At 35.3% G+C, this 19141-nt stretch overlaps 2 protein-coding genes and 1 pseudogene across 6 annotated transcripts; all 3 read left to right on the top strand.

Moving 5' to 3' along the window:
• Positions 1–910: 910 nt before the first annotated feature.
• LOC117928673 lies at positions 911–3502 on the top strand (annotated as a pseudogene).
• A 2743-nt stretch (positions 3503–6245) lies between these two features.
• LOC117928678 (putative disease resistance RPP13-like protein 1) lies at positions 6246–10971 on the top strand. 5 transcript variants are annotated; one of them, XR_004653598.1, is made up of 6 exons: positions 6246–7017; positions 7087–7191; positions 10108–10154; positions 10352–10539; positions 10737–10788; positions 10877–10971. XR_004653598.1 is itself a non-coding variant. In XM_034848663.1 (2 exons), the coding sequence occupies exons 1-2, from the start codon at positions 6286–6288 to the stop codon at positions 7129–7131; spliced, it is 777 nt and encodes a 258-aa protein (XP_034704554.1). In that variant the 5' UTR covers positions 6246–6285; the 3' UTR covers positions 7132–7635. The 5 variants fall into 5 exon arrangements, 1 of the variants encoding a protein (XP_034704554.1); XR_004653597.1 differs by having other exon boundaries at positions 10689–10788; XR_004653599.1 differs by lacking the exon at positions 10877–10971 and having other exon boundaries at positions 10686–10753.
• Positions 10972–14988: 4017 nt separating this feature from the next.
• Positions 14989–17653, top strand: LOC117928672 (G-type lectin S-receptor-like serine/threonine-protein kinase LECRK3). The gene has a single exon (XM_034848644.1). The coding sequence runs from the start codon at positions 15074–15076 to the stop codon at positions 17453–17455; it is 2382 nt and encodes a 793-aa protein (XP_034704535.1). The 5' UTR covers positions 14989–15073; the 3' UTR covers positions 17456–17653.
• Positions 17654–19141: the final 1488 nt, after the last annotated feature.

Here is a 19141-nt window from a genome sequence, read left to right as displayed (position 1 = left end):
TCATCAATTTTTATTTACACCTTACTTTGTCCTCAACAATAATAATGAGAAGAGGCTTCTTATTCATACCATTTCTCATATTGTTCATACCTTGTTTTACATTATTTGTATCATTTTTTGCATTGTTCATACCATCCGTCATACCCTATTTTACATTATTCATACAATTTCTTGCATTATTCATACCTTCTCTTATATTATTCATACTTTCTCTTACATTGTTTGTAACTTCTTTTATTGGTTTAAAATACTGTCAATTTCATTGGTTTAAAATTTTATTAAATACATTTTTTATTTTTTTATTTTTTTCACCTCCCTTGGGTCGAATTTTTTAGTTAGTAGGGGTAATTGTAAGTGAAATTAATTTTTTTTTTTAAATCTTTTTTTCAACTGGGGTGAATGGCAGGGGAAAGACAACTCCTTCTGTTTGGCTGTTTGCTTCCTCTTCGGAAGTTTAATGCCTGACAGGAAAAAAAGAATCCAGATGGCATTTGGGATATCACGTACTTGCATGAGGAGTGTACCACACAGATCATCCATTGTGACATCAAGCCCCAAAATTTTGGATTTCACGTTTTGGATTGGCAAAGCTTCTGATGATTTATCAATCTCAGACTCTTACAGCCATCAGAGGGACGAAAGGGTACATCGCACCAGAGTTGTTCAGGAACAAGCCAATCACACATGTGGTTGGTCATAACTAGTTTTTCAAAGATTCAAAGCTTGGAAAACGTGTCAGCAATGACCTTTGAAATGAATTAGGAAGATGTTTCACACACGAAATTAATTTCACCGCTCACCCAATACGACCGCATTGACCTTGTGCATGCTACTTTTTTCCAGTCTCACAATCCCATGTGAATACTGTTATATGCTCTACAAACTTTCTCCGGTTTGAAGGGAAGTACCAAGGCTCTTCTGCAATGGCTGCAAGGTTCTTGCTTCTTCTTGTCCTTCCATCTTTAGTTTTTTCTCAATATTGCACTGATCTTGACATTACCGCCTCCAACGACTCGCCTAGATGTGTATCACCTTCTGGTGAATTTGCGTTTGGGTTTTACCGCCTTGGCAGTCAAAGTCTCTTCTTGCTTGCTATCTGGTTCGAAAAAATACCGGAAAAAACCGTAGTTTGGTATGCAAATGGAGATAACCCGGCTCCTAAAGGATCCAAACTTGAACTTACCTCTGATGGCCAGTTCATACTAAGTGATCCACAAGGCAAAGAGATATGGAGACCTCAGAACTCTGTTACCGCGGTCACTCATGCTGCCATGCTTGATACTGGTAACTTTGTTCTTGAAAATAGGAATCAAAATCTTACAGTGTGGCAGAGCTTCCAGAATCCAGCCAACACCATCTTGCCAACTCAAACACTGGAAATCGGTGGCACCATGTATTCTCAGCAGTCAAACAGCAGCTACTCAAAGGGGAGGTTCCAACTTCAAATGGAAGCTGGAGGCAATCTCGTACTTAATACCTTGGACCCAGAATCTGGTAAAGCATATGATGTTTATTATTCAAGCAACACCAATGATACTGCAAATAGCAGCAATTCTGGCCAACGGGTGATTTTTGATGAGTCAGGTAGCATCTATGTTCTTCTAAGGAATGGAGGTACTGTTAACATCACCTCCGGAAGTAGCTTGACGGGAGATTACTATTACCGGGCAACGCTTGACCAGGACGGTGTTTTCAGGCTATATAATCGTGACAACAGCAGTACTTCTTGGTCTGTTGTGAAAAACATTCCCGATAACATTTGTACCGTGACCCCAAGTAATCTTGGCAGTGGAATTTGTGGGTTCAACAGCTATTGTTCCATTGATGGAAGGGGGATGCCTGATTGTCTATGCCCAGATGGGTACTCTCATTTGGATCCTCTTGACAGAAAACAAGGCTGTAAACCGAATTTTGAATTGCCCAGCTGCCAAACAGCTGTTGATGGATGGAAAGCAAACAAGGATGCAGTAGATTTCAGTGAATTAAAAGGTGTCAACTGGCCATTATCTGATTATCAGCTTCAGAAGGGACCTGAATTCAACAAGGAGAAGTGTAAACAGTCTTGCAAAGATGATTGCCTCTGTGTGGTTGCTATCTATAACACTAACAATCAGTGTTGGAAGAAGAAGTTTCCTCTCTCAAATGGAAGACACGAACCTACACAAAATGTCTTCGAGTACTCAACTGCTCTCATCAAGGTACGGATTAAAAATGATACTATAGAGAGATGCCCAGACAAGTCTACCTTGATCCTTGTTGGGTCAGTACTCCTTGGCAGCTCTGTGTTCTTTAATCTCTTTCTGTTGTTAGCAATCCCTGCGGCTGCTCTCTTCTTCTACAAGAAGAAACTGATGAATATCCAGTCCGTTTCAAGCAAATTCCCGACCACCAGTGTGAGAACTTATTCATACAAAGAGCTTGAAGAGGCAACCGGTGGATTCAAGGAGAAATTGGGCAGGGGAGCTTTTGGAACAGTTTATAAAGGGGTTTTGGCATCAGATGCTGGGAGATTTGTGGCAGTCAAGAAGTTAGATAAGGTGGTACAGGAAGGCGAGAAGGAATTCAAAACAGAAGTCACTGTGATTGGGCAGACCCACCATAGGAATTTAGTCGGTTTGCTTGGCTATTGTGATGAGGGTGTGCACCGGCTTCTGGTATACGAGCACATGAACAATGGATCTTTAGCAGACTTCTTGTTTGGAATATCTACACCTGAATGGAGCCAGAGACTCCAGATAGCCTTTGGGATTGCAAAAGGGCTAATGTATTTACACGAAGAGTGCAGCACCCCATCATCCATTGTGATATAAAGCCTGAAAACATCCTCCTTGATGAGTACCTTACACCTAGGATTTCAGACTTCGGACTAGCAAAGCTTCTGATGAGAGATCATACTCGGACCCTTACAACCATCAGAGGGACCAAAGGATACGTTGCACCAGAATGGTTCAGGAGCAAGCCGATTACGGCGAAAGTGGATGTTTATAGTTATGGGGTTATGTTACTGGAGATCATCAGTTGCAGGAAGAGCGTACATTCACAGCCGGAAAATGAGGAGGAAGCAATACTTGCTGACTGGGCTTATGATTGCTATAGAGGGCACAGATTGGATAAGCTAGTGAAGAATGATGATGAAGCAGGAAAAGACATGGGGATGCTAGAGAGGGTAGTGATGGTTGCCATTTGGTGCATTCAAGAGGACCCTTCTTTGAGGCCCTCCATGGGAATGGTCATATTGATGCTTCAAGGAGTTGTTGAAGTTCCTGTGCCCCCTTGTCCTTTCCCCTTTAGCTCAACCTTCTGAAACTACACATCCCTAAGACAGTATATACGCACCTACTCGTCTTTGTAATCCTGGAAGTTCCATATATCATGAACTTCAGTTGAATAGATATGTTTGTTCTAATAGTGTTTTCTTTGTTAGTATGGTTGCATTTTCTTGTTCTAATAGTACAAACAAGGTTGCTACACTATGGTTATAAATTTCAAGGTGGCAGGTAAACATCATATTCTCACCTTTACAGGTATTGGAAAATTGGCAAGCACTTGCTGCAAAAAGTGTATTTTCTAGGTGTTTAGAAAATTTAAAACCAGCTGTGAACTCTATCTATATAGAACTTTTGGCAACTTCACCAAAAGTCTTTCAAGCTTTTGGAAGATTCAAAACATAGAAAACCACCCGATGGTTTCGTATATCGGTAGTTAGAAAGCGTGTTGTGGACACGGAGCTTGCATTCTTATTTTAATCTTAGTTTGGACCATGCAATTAAACCCATCTACTAGTTAGCCCAAGGTTTCTTGTAGACGAAATAAGAGGTTGGAATTTAATCTAATGTTTCACTCAGCCCCACAGTTACCAATTACCAACAACTTTGTCATGATGTTGATGACTTCAAATACTTACTTCCAGTCCAATTCTTCTTCCATTGAAAAATTTCTCTTGCTCATAATTACCAACTTCATATGGGAAACTGCTTTACCAGTTGATTGAATCCTCTCCTGATCTCCAAAATTTCAATGCTTTTTAGAGTAATGATGGTGGACATGAGATCCTTGAAGGGAATACCACAGTTTTGGTTTTGTTGTATGCATCCCTTTTGCTCTTAGCTTATCTTTTAAGGCTCCCATGACTCTGCTGGCCAAATAATTTGAGTCCGAGTTAATCTAATATTAGTTAACTAATTAATTATTAAATTATATGCAGATCTCACTAATTAATCTATTCCCTTTCTTTATTCTATAAAAAATCTAATTACAATACTATATGAATTTAGAAAATATTCTATATAATAATTTTTTATTAAAAAAAATATATATATTTCAATTAAAAAGTTGAGACACTTCCAATAGATTTTAAAAAACAAATTAGAAAATTTGTTGATTATGATTTTGGAAAAGAGTGAAAATATCAAAACACTGTCGATATTTTCATTAAAATATATGTAATTAGTGATGCATTGGTTAAAAAAAAGTACCCATGTTTCAATGATATTTGATTATCTTCTAGAATATTGAATATATTACAAAGAGATGTGTAAAAATGGAAAAAAATAAAATAAAATAAAATTTGAAATCCATTAAACTATTCATGTTTTTTTTAACTCTCCTTTATTTTCTTTTTCCTTCTTAAATTATTTAATAACTTTTCATTAAATTATCTATTTTTTCTTCATTTTTTTAGTTGGCATCCAAACAATACGTAGGATAGAATATAGGATAAAATCAAGGACAACTCTCTCTTTATCTACGAGTTTGACTATCTTTTAGCTTTTTTATTTATTTATTTTTAATTTTTAATTTTTTTTAAGAATTCCTTTATTGAATGGCTAATATCATGTGCATTTTTGTTAAATGTGGAGGATTCACATTCATTTGATGTTTCATTGGGCCAAAAATGTATAAACTAATTATTTTGGATATACTCTATCCATGTCATGTTTTAAAAGTGATGCTTATTAAATACTTATATTTTGTAGTTCTTGTTAATGTTCAATATAAGCATGCAAATCGAGAAGACTTCATGACTTTATGACTTAGACAAGAATTACTAAATGAAGAAATGAATACAAGGATAAACCAACTTCCTATTAATTTTATTACATAAATAATGTTGTTAACTATTTTATGTTTATCTTTTAGATCATAAATTTATTTGTATGCAAACTCAACACTTTTGTGATGAAATTTAAAGTAGTATGGTGTACTCACTGCTCCTTACCCACCACATTTGCAGTATGTTCATCAATTTCTATTTACACCTTGCTTTGTCCTCAACAATAATAATAATGAGAAGAGAATTCTTATTCATACCATTTCTCATATTGTTCATACCTTGTTTTACATTACTTGTATCATTTTTTGCATTGTTCATACCATCCGTCATACCCTATCTTACATTATTCATACAATTTCTTGCATTATTCATACCTTCTCTTGTATTATTCATACTTTCTCTTACATTGTTTGTAACTTTTCTCACATATTGAAAACAATTTGATAACAAAGGACTAAATTATTTCAATTTGATTAATAATAAACTCATAAAAAAAAGTTCTAAAACCTAAATCTTGTAAATCATTACATATTAAAATGCTACATTTTTATTGGCAAAATTTATATTTAAATAAAAAAATATCAAAAATTACCTTTAGTAAATGTAATCACTTGAAATATTTTATTTCCTTTATGAAATACAAATTTTTGTTTTTCTTCCTTAAGAAATCTTATACTTAATCTTTAAATTTGATTTATCACAAATACGTTCGTTGAAGCTATTTAATTTCATATTAAATTAATATTTCTTTTTCTATATTTGCATACCAAGAGTACAAGAATAGTTGATAAAATTTTCTTATTTTAGATAATTGTTAGGTGCTTAATGAATTAAATAACAAATTATATTTGATACTTAATAATAAATTATAATATTACACTTTACACTTGCATTTATTAGTGGTTCAAATGTGGGTTGGCAACCCAAAATAAATGATGGGTACCAAAGAACAACCCGGTGGCTTTTGCTTTCCATTTTTGGAAAGCTCCACCCACGTTACTCAACAGAGTCTGTCATCAGCTTTTTTCCTTTGCTTTCTTTTACTCACCTCTCAATTATTGGTTTTGGCAAAAAAGTCAGCATCTGGTCCACCACCATCAATGATTCCTTCAAGCCTCATGCATTTTGGCAATAGAGACCAGTCTTTGCTTTGCAGTTTGTTGCTGTGATTCTGCATTAATTCTGCTTACCTTCATTTTTCCTGTATTGAATCTCGCTGAATTCCTTTTGCAATGGCGGACGCACTCCTCTTGGCTTCACTTCAAGTTCTACTCGACAGGTTGGCTTCTCCGGACCTCATCAACTTCATCCGGGCACAAAAGCTCAGCCATGAACTCCTCACCAACTTTAAGAGGAAATTGCTGGTTGTCCACAAAGCGCTCAATGATGCGGAGATGAAGCAATTTTCAGATCCACTTGTCAAAGACTGGGTAGTCCAAGTTAAGGATGCTGTGTATCATGCGGAGGACCTGTTGGACGAGATCGCTACCAAAACTTTGCGGTGCCAGATCGAAGCTGCTGAACACCCCCAAACTGGCGGAATTTATCAGGTGTGGAACAAGTTCTCCACCAGGGTTAAGGCTCCATTTGCTACTCAAAGAATGGAGTCCAGGGTCAAGGGCTTGATTACCGTACTTGAAAACATTGCACAAGAAAAAGTTGAGCTTTGGCTGAAAGAAGGTGAAGGCGATAAACTGTCACCAAGACCACCAACCACTTCTTTGGTGGATGAGTCCTCTGTGGTGGGCAGGGATGGAATCAAGGAGGAGATGGTGAAGTGGTTGCTTTCTGATAAGGAAAATGCAACAGGCAACAACGTCATAGATGTGATGTCCATAGTGGGCATGGGCGGCAGCGGCAAGACCACACTCGCTCAGCTTCTCTATAACCATGACACGGTCAAGCAACACTTCCACTTGAAAGCATGGGTCTGTGTTTCCACTGAGATTTTTCTCACCGAGGAGGTAACAAAATCAATTCTCAAGGAAATCAGTTCTGAAACTAAATCTGATGACACCCTAAATTTGCTTCAGCTTAAACTCAAAGAGAGAGTAGGTAACAAGAAAAAGAGAAGCTGATTCTATTAGATGGCAGAAGGGCTTTTACATGCTGGACAAAGCGAAGAAAGACTGGAAGAGGTAGGTGAGTCATGTTTTAATGAGCTTCTAGCAAAGTCATTTTTTCAAAAATCTATTACAAAGGAATCATTTACCATAAAATCATGCTTTGTAATGCATGATATAATACATGACTTGTCTCAACATATCTCCTACGAATTTTGTGTTCAATTGGAAGATTATAAGGTGCAAAAAATAACTGATAAGGCTCGTCATTTTCTTTACTTTTGAAGTGGCTACGACTGGATGGTTGTACGTGATAAGTTTGAGGCTATTGGTGAAGCTAAACATCTCTGGACATTCTTAGACGTGAAGAGATTTACACATATTCCTTATTATACATGGAGTAAAAGAGTTTTACAAAATATATTACCAAAATTTAAATCCTTGCGTGTGTTATCATTGTGTGCATACAACATAACAGATGTGCCTGATTCAATACACAATTTAAAACACTAGCGTTACTTGGATCTCTCTTTTATGATGATTGAAAAATTGCCTAAATCAATATGCTATTTGTACATTTTACATACGATTGATGATATTGAGTAGATGTCACATTCTTCTTGAATTGCCTTCAAAAATGGGGAAATTGATTAGATCAATTAGAAAGTTTACAACAGTTGCCTTATGTTATTGTGGGCCAAAAAAGTGGATTTGGATTTGGAGGATGGATTGAAAGAGTTTCCAAAGATTCGGGGAATACTTAAAACTTCAATAATGGAGAATGTAGTGCACGTTGAGGATGCATTGCAAGGACATATGAAGGATAAGAGATACCTGGATGAGTTATCCCTGAATTGGAAGGAAATTATTATTAGTGATGTTATACAAATTAATGGTGTAATAGACAATGTTCTTAGCAGGTTACAACCTCATCCAAATTTAAAACAACTCTCCATCATAAAGTATCCTGGTGTAACATTTCCAAATTGGCTTGGAGATCCTTCATTCTTGAATCTTGGGTCCTTAAGCTTTGGGGTTGTGGCAATTGCTCAACATTGCCGCCACTGGGGCAGCTACCTTGTCTTAGACTTCTAGAGATCTCAGACATGAAAGGAGTAGTCAGGGTGGGTGGTCAGTTTTATAGGAACTCCTCTTCCTCACTTTAGCCCTCCTTCCCATCCCTGCAAACTATATCATTTTATAATGTCCAATTGGGAGAAATGGTTATGTCGTGGAGGCATACGTGGAGAATTCCCTCGTCTCCAGGAGCTTTCTATAAGACAATGTCCCAAACTCATTGGGGAATTACCAATACACCTTCCTTCATTGCAGGAACTTAACCTTGAAATATGTCCGCAACTGCTTGTGTCTGCACTCAATGTTCTTGCTGCCCGTAGATTGCAGTTGAAAAGGCAAACTTGTGGGTTCACAGCTCTTCAAACTTCAGAAATTGAAGTTTCAGACGTCTCTCAATGGAAGCAACTTCCAATGATACCCCACAATCTCTCCATTACAAAGTGTGATTCTATGGAGTCTAGAGGAGGAAATCCTGCAAACCAACATCCACAGTTTAAAAATTTGTGACTGCTCTTTTTCAGATCCCCGAGCAAAGTTGGTTTACCCACTACGTTGCAATCACTATCAATCTCTAACTGTACCAAAGTGGACCTTCTTCTACCTGAGTTGTTCAGATGCCATCACCCTGTACTTGAAAATCTATCAATCAATGGTGGTACCTATGATAATTCTCTCCCATTATCCTTCTCAATATTGGATATCTCCCCCAGGTTGACTAATTTCGCAATCCATGGTCTTAGGGGCTTGAGAAGCTCTGCATTTCGATTTCAGAGGGCGACCCCACATCTCTTCGTAATTTGGAAATCAGAGGGTGCCATAATCTTGTATATAATATCCAACTGCCTGCTCTGGACTCAATGGACCATGAGATTTCCAGTTGCTCCAAGCTCAGATTGCTGGTCCACACACACTCATCTCTGCGGAAACTGATTTTAAGGGATTGCTCAGAATTGTTGTTTCACAGAGAAGGTTTGCCTTCCAACCTACGTGAACTAGAAATTTGTCGCTGCAACCGACTCACATCCCAGGTGGATTGGGATTTGCAAAGATTGACCTCTCTTACTAAATTAACAATCAAAGGTGGATGTGAAGACGTGGAATTATTTCCCAAGGAGTGCCTGCTGCCCTCTTCTCTGACTTATATTTCAATCTCAGATCTTCCAAATCTCAAGTCTCTTTACAGCAGGGGGCTTCAACGACTCACCTCTCTTCTACAATTAGAGATCAGGAATTGCCCTGAGCTCCAGTTCTCCATAGGAACCGTTCTTCAACACCTTATTTCTCTCAAAATATTACGAATCTACTTGTGCCCAAGGCTCCAATTCTTAACAGAAGCAGGTCTTCACCTTGAAACCTTGTATATCGTCAACTGCCCTAAGCTCCAGTACTTGACAAAAGAGAGACTGCCAGACTCCCTCTCTCTTATCTGTATGTATACAAGTGTCCTTCACTAGAACAACGGCACCAATTTGAGAAAGGGCAAGAATGGCATTATATATCTCACATTCCAAAAATAGAGATCAATGATGTGCTATTTTAATCAAAGTGGCACTGCACCAACATATCAGCAGGTAATTGTTCTGTGCTTAAACTTAGTTCTTTAGAAAAGTTATGTTCCAATTTCTAATCTCAAGAATATATCTACATAATTCCTTGGCTCCATTTATTTGATTTAAGATTTTCTTCTTCTTGAAGCTTCAAGCCTGGGACGAATTTTGAATAGCTGTAGATGAGGATTCAACCTAGGTGCTCTCATTTTGATGCAGAAAATTCTCATATTCTAACGGCACTCACATATTCGTGCCCTGTTTTTTATTTTGCCATATGCATAACCCAAGTGAACCGCTTAATGACTGTGGAAAAACATGGATGCTTTGGTTCTTCCTCACTTTCTTTGTCATTTCTCTTATACAGGCATGGAGGAAACCATGGATGGATTCTAGTTTGCTGCTCATTAGTAGGTAATTTTAATTGCTTATGATTCTAATGTCTTATTTTTCATATTCTCAACAGCCCACACAATGGTGGAGCTCATCTTGTTTGGAAGAAAATACCTCATTGTTCAAGGTTTTGTTTAATCAATTTTATTATGTTTGATACCAGAATTACTTAAATATTCTACATTGTTAATGTCTTGACCTCCTTTTTGCATTCAAAGGCTTTTAATCTGCTCAACACTCTTGAAGAACTGTACATGCACACAAGTCATTGGCTGGTCCGGTTGTTGAAGATTTGGGCAGGCAACAAACTCTATTTGTACATGTTCCATGTTAAGTAACCAGGATGAGCATAGAAGCCTTCTTCTAAGGAACAAAGTTCGATTATGACAATAAAAAAACATGTGAGGTAAACAACTGCAATTTTATGCTAATGTATATTTAGATCTAGGATCATTTAGAAAGTTGTCATTCCTAAACCAACAATTTTATATAAGTATTTTATGGTACTGAATTGGTCAAATTTTTATTTGTTTAAACACACTTTTGGTTTAGCAGCCTAAGCTTATCGGGAGTCCTCATAACAAAAGGCTGTCTATTTTGTAGTAACCACGTGGACCAACTTCAAAAGGCAAGTAGAAAGACAAATCTTTGTCAGGTAGTTGCTGAATTTGTTTTTGTCACAATTTTGACGTGGTCTTGTTCTTATTTTGGAATTTCTGTTTATTTTTTTTGTTGCCCTGCAGATGATCATTGAGGTCATTGGCATGGACCTTGGAGGTGGCAGTCTTCTTGTGCTTGCTTCTCATTAGTAGAATTGTCACCGTCATGCATACACTTCTGTAAGTCATCTGTTTCTTTGAAAAGAAAATTAAAGAGTCCAAGTCTTAATGAAGGTTTGTACTTTGAAACTCCGAAGAAGAATATTGTAATTAAATTGATCTAGACTTTAAGACTTTTTGAAGCTTTGTTTTCCATTTCCATGTTCTTATCTTAAGAGTGGTTGAGTGCAATTCCATCATTGAACTTCCAGATTTTGTATAGAAATGATGATTCTGAGCTTCTTCACCATCTCCTTGAATTAGAAAATTTGCTCTTCTATATTTCCTGGCTTTCTAATGATTAGTGAATGAGCAAATCAATGAATAGAGTATCAGGTTATATCTTTTATTATTTATCTGACTATATAATTCTCACCACCTATTATCTTAAATGGAAACTACCGCATTCCACAATTACCAAAATACAGCTCCTATGTGACAGATCTAATCATGGACATGCTCCAACCGTTTCAAGATGACTGACCAGACATCACGCAGGCAAGTGCTTCGCTTGATTGGCCATTCATCTCCATGAATTTAGGTTAGTTTTAGATAGTTTGAGTCCATGTCAATGTTAGGTGCAAGGAATTTTACGTCTGTTTTCCAAGGCTGATTTTTCTAATGGTGGCAAGCGTGTTAGATATTTTCTTTTTCTTGAGGCTTCAAGCCTGAAACAAATATTGAAGAGGAGTGGAGGGAGCTTTGACCCAAAATAGTGTGTTTTAAAAAAAAAATCCAAAAAATAAAGTTGTTTTCAAAATAATGCCCGATTTAATGCGTGTGTACCACATAAGCTGCCATGTCATAAAACCGTAGTTGGTGACTACGGTTTTATTTTTCTAAAGTGGTTAGAAATCGTAGTTACCAACTACGGTTTTAACTTTAAGTTTAAAGCCGTAGTTGGTGACTACGGCTTTGACTTTTTTTAAAATGGTCAAAGCCGTAGTCACCAACTGCGGTTTTAACTTTATATATATTTATATATAACTTTAATTTTTTTAATAAAAATATTATATTATTTTGATTTTAAATATACTTATTTCATTATTTTAAAAATAATAATATATGAAATTAAATAATTGATATTTTTAATTTGATATAAATATATTTTAAAATTTTATTAAAATAATATACTCTATATTTAATATAAATATATTTAGTTAATTATATTTAAATATAAATAAAATATAATAAATTATGAAAGCCTATTAAAAAACAAATAATATAAATTATTATATTAATTAACAATTTTTTATATACTATATGTAAGTGGTATATAATGTCACATGTATATAAGTTCAATTAAGTTTAAAATTTATCATATTTTAATTTAAGTTCATAATATTATATCGATATGATAATAATTTATTTATATATTTAAATAAATATGCTAAATTTTAAACTTAAATTAAACTTTTATATATATATTTTAGTGTGATATTATATACTACTTACATATAATATATAAATAAATTATTAATTAATATAATAATTTATATTATTTTTTCTCCACATAGGCATTTATAATTTATTTATTTTAAATAAACATAATTTATTATATTTTATTTATATTTAATTTTAATTAAATAATTATGTTTATATTAAATATAGTGTCAATTGTTTTAATAAAATTTATTTATATATTTAAATAAAAATGTGATAAATTTTAAACTTAAATTAAACTATATAGATATATATATATATATGTGTGTGTGTGTGTGTGTGTGTGTGTGTGTGTGTGTGTGTGTGTGTGTGTGTGTGTGTGTGAGAGAGAGAGGTATTATATACCACTTATATATAATATATAAAAATTATTAATTAATATAATAATTTATATTAAATTAAACTATATAGATATATATATATATATATATATATATATATATATATATATATATATGTGTGTGTGTGTGTGTGTGTGTGTGTGTGTGTGTGTGTGTGTGTGTGTGTGTGTGTGTGTGTGTGTGTGTGTGTGTGTGTGAGAGGTATTATATACCACTTATATATAATATATAAAAATTATTAATTAATATAATAATTTATATTACTTTTTTATTTTTCTAAATAAGCATTTATAATTTATTTATTTTAAATAAATATAATTTATTATATTTTATTTTAATTAATTAATTATATTTATATTAAATATAGTACCTATTGTTTTAATAAAATTTAAAAATATATTTTTATATCAAATTAAAAATATCAATTATTTAATTTCGTATATTATTATTTTTAAAATAATGAAATAAGTATATTTAAAATCAAAATAATATAATATTTTTATTAAAAAAATTAAAGTTATATATAAATATATATAAAGTTAAAATCGCAGTCGGTGACTACGGTTTTTAACCATTTTAGAAAAATAAAACCGTAGTCACCAACTATGGTTTTATGACATGGTAGCTTATGTGGCACAGACGCATTAGATCGGGCATTATTTTGAAAACAACTTTATTTTTTGGAATTTTTTTTTTAAAACGCACTATTTTGGGTCAAAGCTCTAGAGGAGGATTGAACCTAAGTGCTCACATTTTGACACAAATAGTTGTCATATTCTAATGGTACTCACATTTTCATGCTCTGTTTTTATTCGGCAGTATCCCTAAACCAAGTGAACCACTTGATATATAACTAAGGAAAACCATGGATACTTCGGTTTTTTCTCACTTTCTTCGTCTATTTTCTCTTATACGGCGATGGAAGAAACCGGGGATGTATTGTGCTTTGGAAGTAACTAATTTTAATTGCTTTGGTCTTTTCTTGCTGCTATTCTTTTTCCAGTGTAATAAAAGAGGAGAATTAAATGTGCAATATACAAGATTGCAAGATTTATGATTGCATATCATTTCAATGTCTTATTTTTCACTAAAACAAAAAGATTTTCTTTGTTTTGGTTCATGTTCTCGATGGCCTAAAAACATCTCACTGTTCAATGTAACATTAGAAGGCCATATTTGCTATGTAAAAATTAGGAATGAAGATGAATATTTAATTTTCATTCTTACTTCTTCTTGAATATTAATGAATTTGGTGATCTCAACTCTTATATTTGAACACAATTAGGATGTAAGATTAAAAGGATTTTTCGTTTTTTCACCAATCTTTTTTCCACACCTTCAAATATTATTCTCCAAAAAATAATATCACTACTAAAGAAACACAAATTTTTCATGATATGATATTTTTTGTTCATATGTCATTGTATATAAAATTAACTAGAATAATAATTTCATAATAAAATACTTAAGAGTGCATTTGATAATATTTTTATTTGAAGTATTTTTAATGAAAATATTTTCTCTCACTATATTAAAAATAAATAAATAAATCAATTTTAATATTGAAAAATTACTTACAATGTTTTTTGGAGAAACATTTAATAGGTGATTCTCCTAATTAAAAAATTCAAAACCAACTATATAATTGTGGAATCTTAACAGAGGCTGATTGAGCTGCAATTGAGCTCATCCAACTTGTATCAAAGTCTTAGAAAATGGTAACCGACAATTAGGATCAATAGATACCAGTTCACAAGTAAGTAGAACCCCGGACGATGACTATGAGATTAGACACATAATTTGGCTTCTTGGTGGTTGTAATAAGACCATTTCAACAGTTCTACAATGTAAGAATTGACCGATAAAATCCCTTTCATACCTTGAATAAGTGATATCAAATTTGTAAGCAGGCAAAAGTCTTGGCTGATTGAGAATAGATCGTTTCAACCACAAAATAGGACTTAGGCCCTAAAAATGGATGTGCATATTAGACAATGAACTAGTAGCTTTCCAATGATGTACTCTTGGAAGATGCACATTAAATACCTAATGCATATGGGGTTAAGCCATATCCTGAACCCTATGAAGTGGAAGAAGATAAGCCACACACATATGTGGTTGGCCATAACTAGTTTTTCAAAGATTCAAAGCTTGGAAAACGTGTCAGCAATGACCTTTAAAGTGAATTAGGAAGATGTTTCACTCAGGAAATTAATTCCACCGCTCACCCAATACGACCGCATTGACCTTGTGCATGCTATTTTTTCCAGTCTCACAATCCCTTATGTGTTCTACAAACTTTCTCCGGTTTGAAGGGTAGTACCAAGGCTCTTCTGCAATGGCTGCCAGGTTCTTGCTTCTTCTTGTCCTTCCATCTTTAGTTTTTTCTCAATATTGCACTGATATTGACATTACCGCCTCCAACGACGCGCCTAGATGTGTATCACCTTCTGGTGAATTTGCGTTTGGGTTTTACCGCCTTGGCAGTCAAAGTCTCTTCTTGCTTGCTATCTGGTTCGAAAAAATACCGGAAAAAACCTTAGTTTGGTATGCAAATGGAGATAACCCGGCTCCTAAAGGATCCAAACTTGAACTTACCTCTGATGGCCAGTTCATACTAAGTGATCCACAAGGCAAAGAGATATGGAGACCTCAGAACTCTGTTACCGCGGTCACTCATGCTGCCATGCGTGATACTGGTAACTTTGTTCTTGAAAATAGGAATCAAAATCTTACAGTGTGGCAGAGCTTCCAGAATCCAGCCAACACCATCTTGCCAACTCAAACACTGGAAATCGGTGGCACCATGTATTCTCAGCAGTCAAACAGCAGCTACTCAAAGGGGAGGTTCCAGCTTCAAATGGAAGCTGGAGGCAATCTCGTACTTAATACCTTGGACCCAGAATCTGGTAAAGCATATGATGTTTATTATTCAAGCAACACCAATGATGCTGCAAATAGCAGCAATTCTGGCCAACGGGTGATTTTTGATGAGTCAGGTAGCATCTATGTTCTTCTAAGGAATGGAAGTACTGTTAACATCACCTCCGGAAGTAGCTTGACGGGAGATTACTATTACCGGGCAACGCTTGACCAGGACGGAGTTTTCAGGCTATATAATCGTGACAACAGCAGTACTTCTTGGTCTGTTGTGAAAAACATTCCCGATAACATTTGTACCGTGACCCCAAGTAATCTTGGCAGTGGAATTTGTGGGTTCAACAGCTATTGTTCCATTGATGGAAGGGGGCTGCCTGATTGTCTATGCCCAGATGGGTACTCTCATTTGGATCCTCTTGACAGAAAACAAGGCTGTAAACCGAATTTTGAATTGCCCAGCTGCCAAACAGCTGTGGATGGATGGGAAGCAAACAAGGATGCAGTAGAGTTCAGAGAATTAAAAGATGTCAACTGGCCATTATCTGATTATCAACTTCAGGAGGGACCTGAATTCAACAAGGAGAAGTGTAAACAGTCTTGCAAAGATGATTGCCTCTGTGTGGTTGCTATCTATAACACTGACAATCAGTGTTGGAAGAAGAAGTTTCCTCTCTCAAATGGAAGACACGAACCTACACAAAATGTGCTCGAGTACACAACTGCTCTCATCAAGGTACGGATTAAAAATGATACTATAGAGAGATGCCCAGACAAGTCTACCTTGATCCTTGTTGGGTCAGTACTCCTTGGCAGCTCTGTGTTCTTTAATCTCTTTCTGTTGTTAGCAATCCCTGCGGCTGCTCTCTTCTTCTACAACAAGAAACTGATGAATATCCAGTCCGTTTCAAGCAAATTCCCGACCACCAGTGTGAGAACTTATTCATACAAAGAGCTTGAAGAGGCAACCGGTGGATTCAAGGAGAAATTGGGCAGGGGAGCTTTTGGAACAGTTTATAAAGGGGTTTTGGCATCAGATGCTGGGAGATTTGTTGCAGTCAAGAAGTTAGATAAGGTGGTACAGGAAGGCGAGAAGGAATTCAAAACAGAAGTCACTGTGATTGGGCAGACCCACCATAGGAATTTAGTCGGTTTGCTTGGCTATTGTGATGAGGGTGTGCACCGGCTTCTGGTATACGAGCACATGAACAATGGATCTTTAGCAGACTTCTTGTTTGGAATATCTACACCCGAATGGAGCCAGAGACTCCAGATAGCCTTTGGGATTGCAAAAGGGCTAATGTATTTACACGAAGAGTGCAGCACCCCCATCATCCATTGTGATATAAAGCCTGAAAACATCCTCCTTGACGAGTACCTTACACCTAGGATTTCAGACTTCGGACTAGCAAAGCTTCTGATGAGAGATCATACTCGGACCCTTACAACCATCAGAGGGACCAAAGGATACGTTGCACCAGAATGGTTCAGGAGCAAGCCGATTACTGCGAAAGTGGATGTTTATAGTTATGGGGTTATGTTACTGGAGATCATCAGTTGCAGGAAGAGCGTACATTCACAGCCGGAAAATGAGGAGGAAGCAATACTTTCTGATTGGGCTTATGATTGCTATAGAGGGCACAGATTGGATAAGCTAGTGAAGAATGATGATGAGGCAGAAAAGGACATGGGGATGCTGGAGAGGGTAGTGATGGTTGCCATTTGGTGCATTCAAGAGGACCCTTCTTTGAGGCCCTCCATGGGAATGGTCATACTGATGCTTCAAGGAGTTGTTGAAGTTCCTGTGCCCCCTTGTCCTTTCCCCTTTAGCTCAACCTTCTGAAACTACACATCCCTAAGACAGTATATACGCACCTACTCGTCTTTGTAATCCTGGAAGTTCCATATATCATGAACTTCAGTTGAATACATATGTTTGTTCTAATAGTGTTTTCTTTGTTAGTATGGTTGCATTTTCTTGTTCTAATAGTACAAACAAGGTTGCTACACTATGGTTATAAATTTCAAGGTGGCAGGTAAACATCTAGATGGTCTTCTTCTCTTCCAGTTGATGTAACATGATTCACCAGCCCATGGCTTCCCTCATATTCTCACCTTTACAGGTATTGGAAAATTGGCAAGCACTTGCTGCAAAAAGTGTATTTTCTAGGTGTTTAGAAAATTCAAAACCAGTGTGAACTCTATCTATATAGAACTTTTGGCAACTTCACCAAAAGTCTTGCAAGATTTTGGAAGATTCAAAACTCAGAAAACCACCCGGTGGTTTCGTATATCAGCAGTTAAAAAGTGTGTTGTGGACACGGAGCTTGCATTCTTATTTCAATCTTGGTTTGGACCATGCAATTAAACCCATCTACTAGTTAGCCCAAGGTTTCTTGTAGCCATCTTTTGATGAAAACGAAATAAGAGGTTGGTATTTAATGTAATGTTTCAAAAAATAATTTCTCTCAGCCCCACAGTTACCAATTACCAACAACTTTGTCATGATGGTAACAACTTCAAATACTTACTTCCAGTCCAATCCTTATTCCATTGGAAATTTCACATGGGAAACTGCTTTACCAGTTGCTTGAATCCTCTCCTGATCTCCAAAATTTCAATGCTTTTTAGAGTAATGATGGTGGACATGAGATCCTTGAAGGGAATACCACAGTTTTGGTTTTGTTGTATGCATCCCCTTTGCTCTTAGCTTCTCTTTTAAGACTCCCATGACTCAGCTGGCCAAATAATTTGAGTCCGAGTTAATCTAATATTAGTTAACTAATTAATTATTAAATTGTATGCAGATCTCACTAATTAATCTATTCCCTTTCTTTATTCTATAAAAAATCTAATTATAATAGTATATGAATTTAGAAAATATTCTATATAATAATTTTTTATTAAAAAAAATTATATATTCCAATTAAAAAGTTGAGACGCTTCCAACAGATTTTAAAAAACAAATTAGAAAATTTGTTGATTATGATTTTGGAAAAGAGGAAAATATCAAACATTGTCAATATTTTCATTAAAAAAAGTATTGAATATTAGTGATGCATTTGTTAAAAAAAGTACCCATGTTTCAATGATATTTGATTATCTTCTTTATAACTATCATGTAGAATATTGAATATATTACACAGAGATGTGTAAAAATGAAAAAAAGTAAAATAAAAAGAATTTGAAATTCATTAAACAATTCATGTTTTTTTTAACTCTTCTTTATTTTCTTTTTCCTTCTTAAATTATTTAATAACTTCTCATTAAATTATCTGTTTTTTCTTCATTTTTTAGTTGGCATCCAAACAGTGCATAGGATAGAATCAGGGACAACTCTCTCTTTATCTACAGTGTTTGACTATCTTTCAGTTTTTTTTTTTAGTTTTTTTTAGAATTCCTTTATTGAATGACTAATATCATGTGTATTTTTGTTAAACGTGGAGGATTCACATTTCTTTATTGACATGGTTTGAAATGTCGTGTGTGAGGGTCGACATGATTTTCGGCATCGATAATCGGTTCGGTA

The sequence above is a fragment of the Vitis riparia genome, chromosome 13 (assembly GCF_004353265.1).
Source record: "Vitis riparia cultivar Riparia Gloire de Montpellier isolate 1030 chromosome 13, EGFV_Vit.rip_1.0, whole genome shotgun sequence".
NCBI lineage: Eukaryota > Viridiplantae > Streptophyta > Magnoliopsida > Vitales > Vitaceae > Vitis > Vitis riparia.
This window is presented reverse-complemented; position numbering and strand designations above follow the sequence as displayed.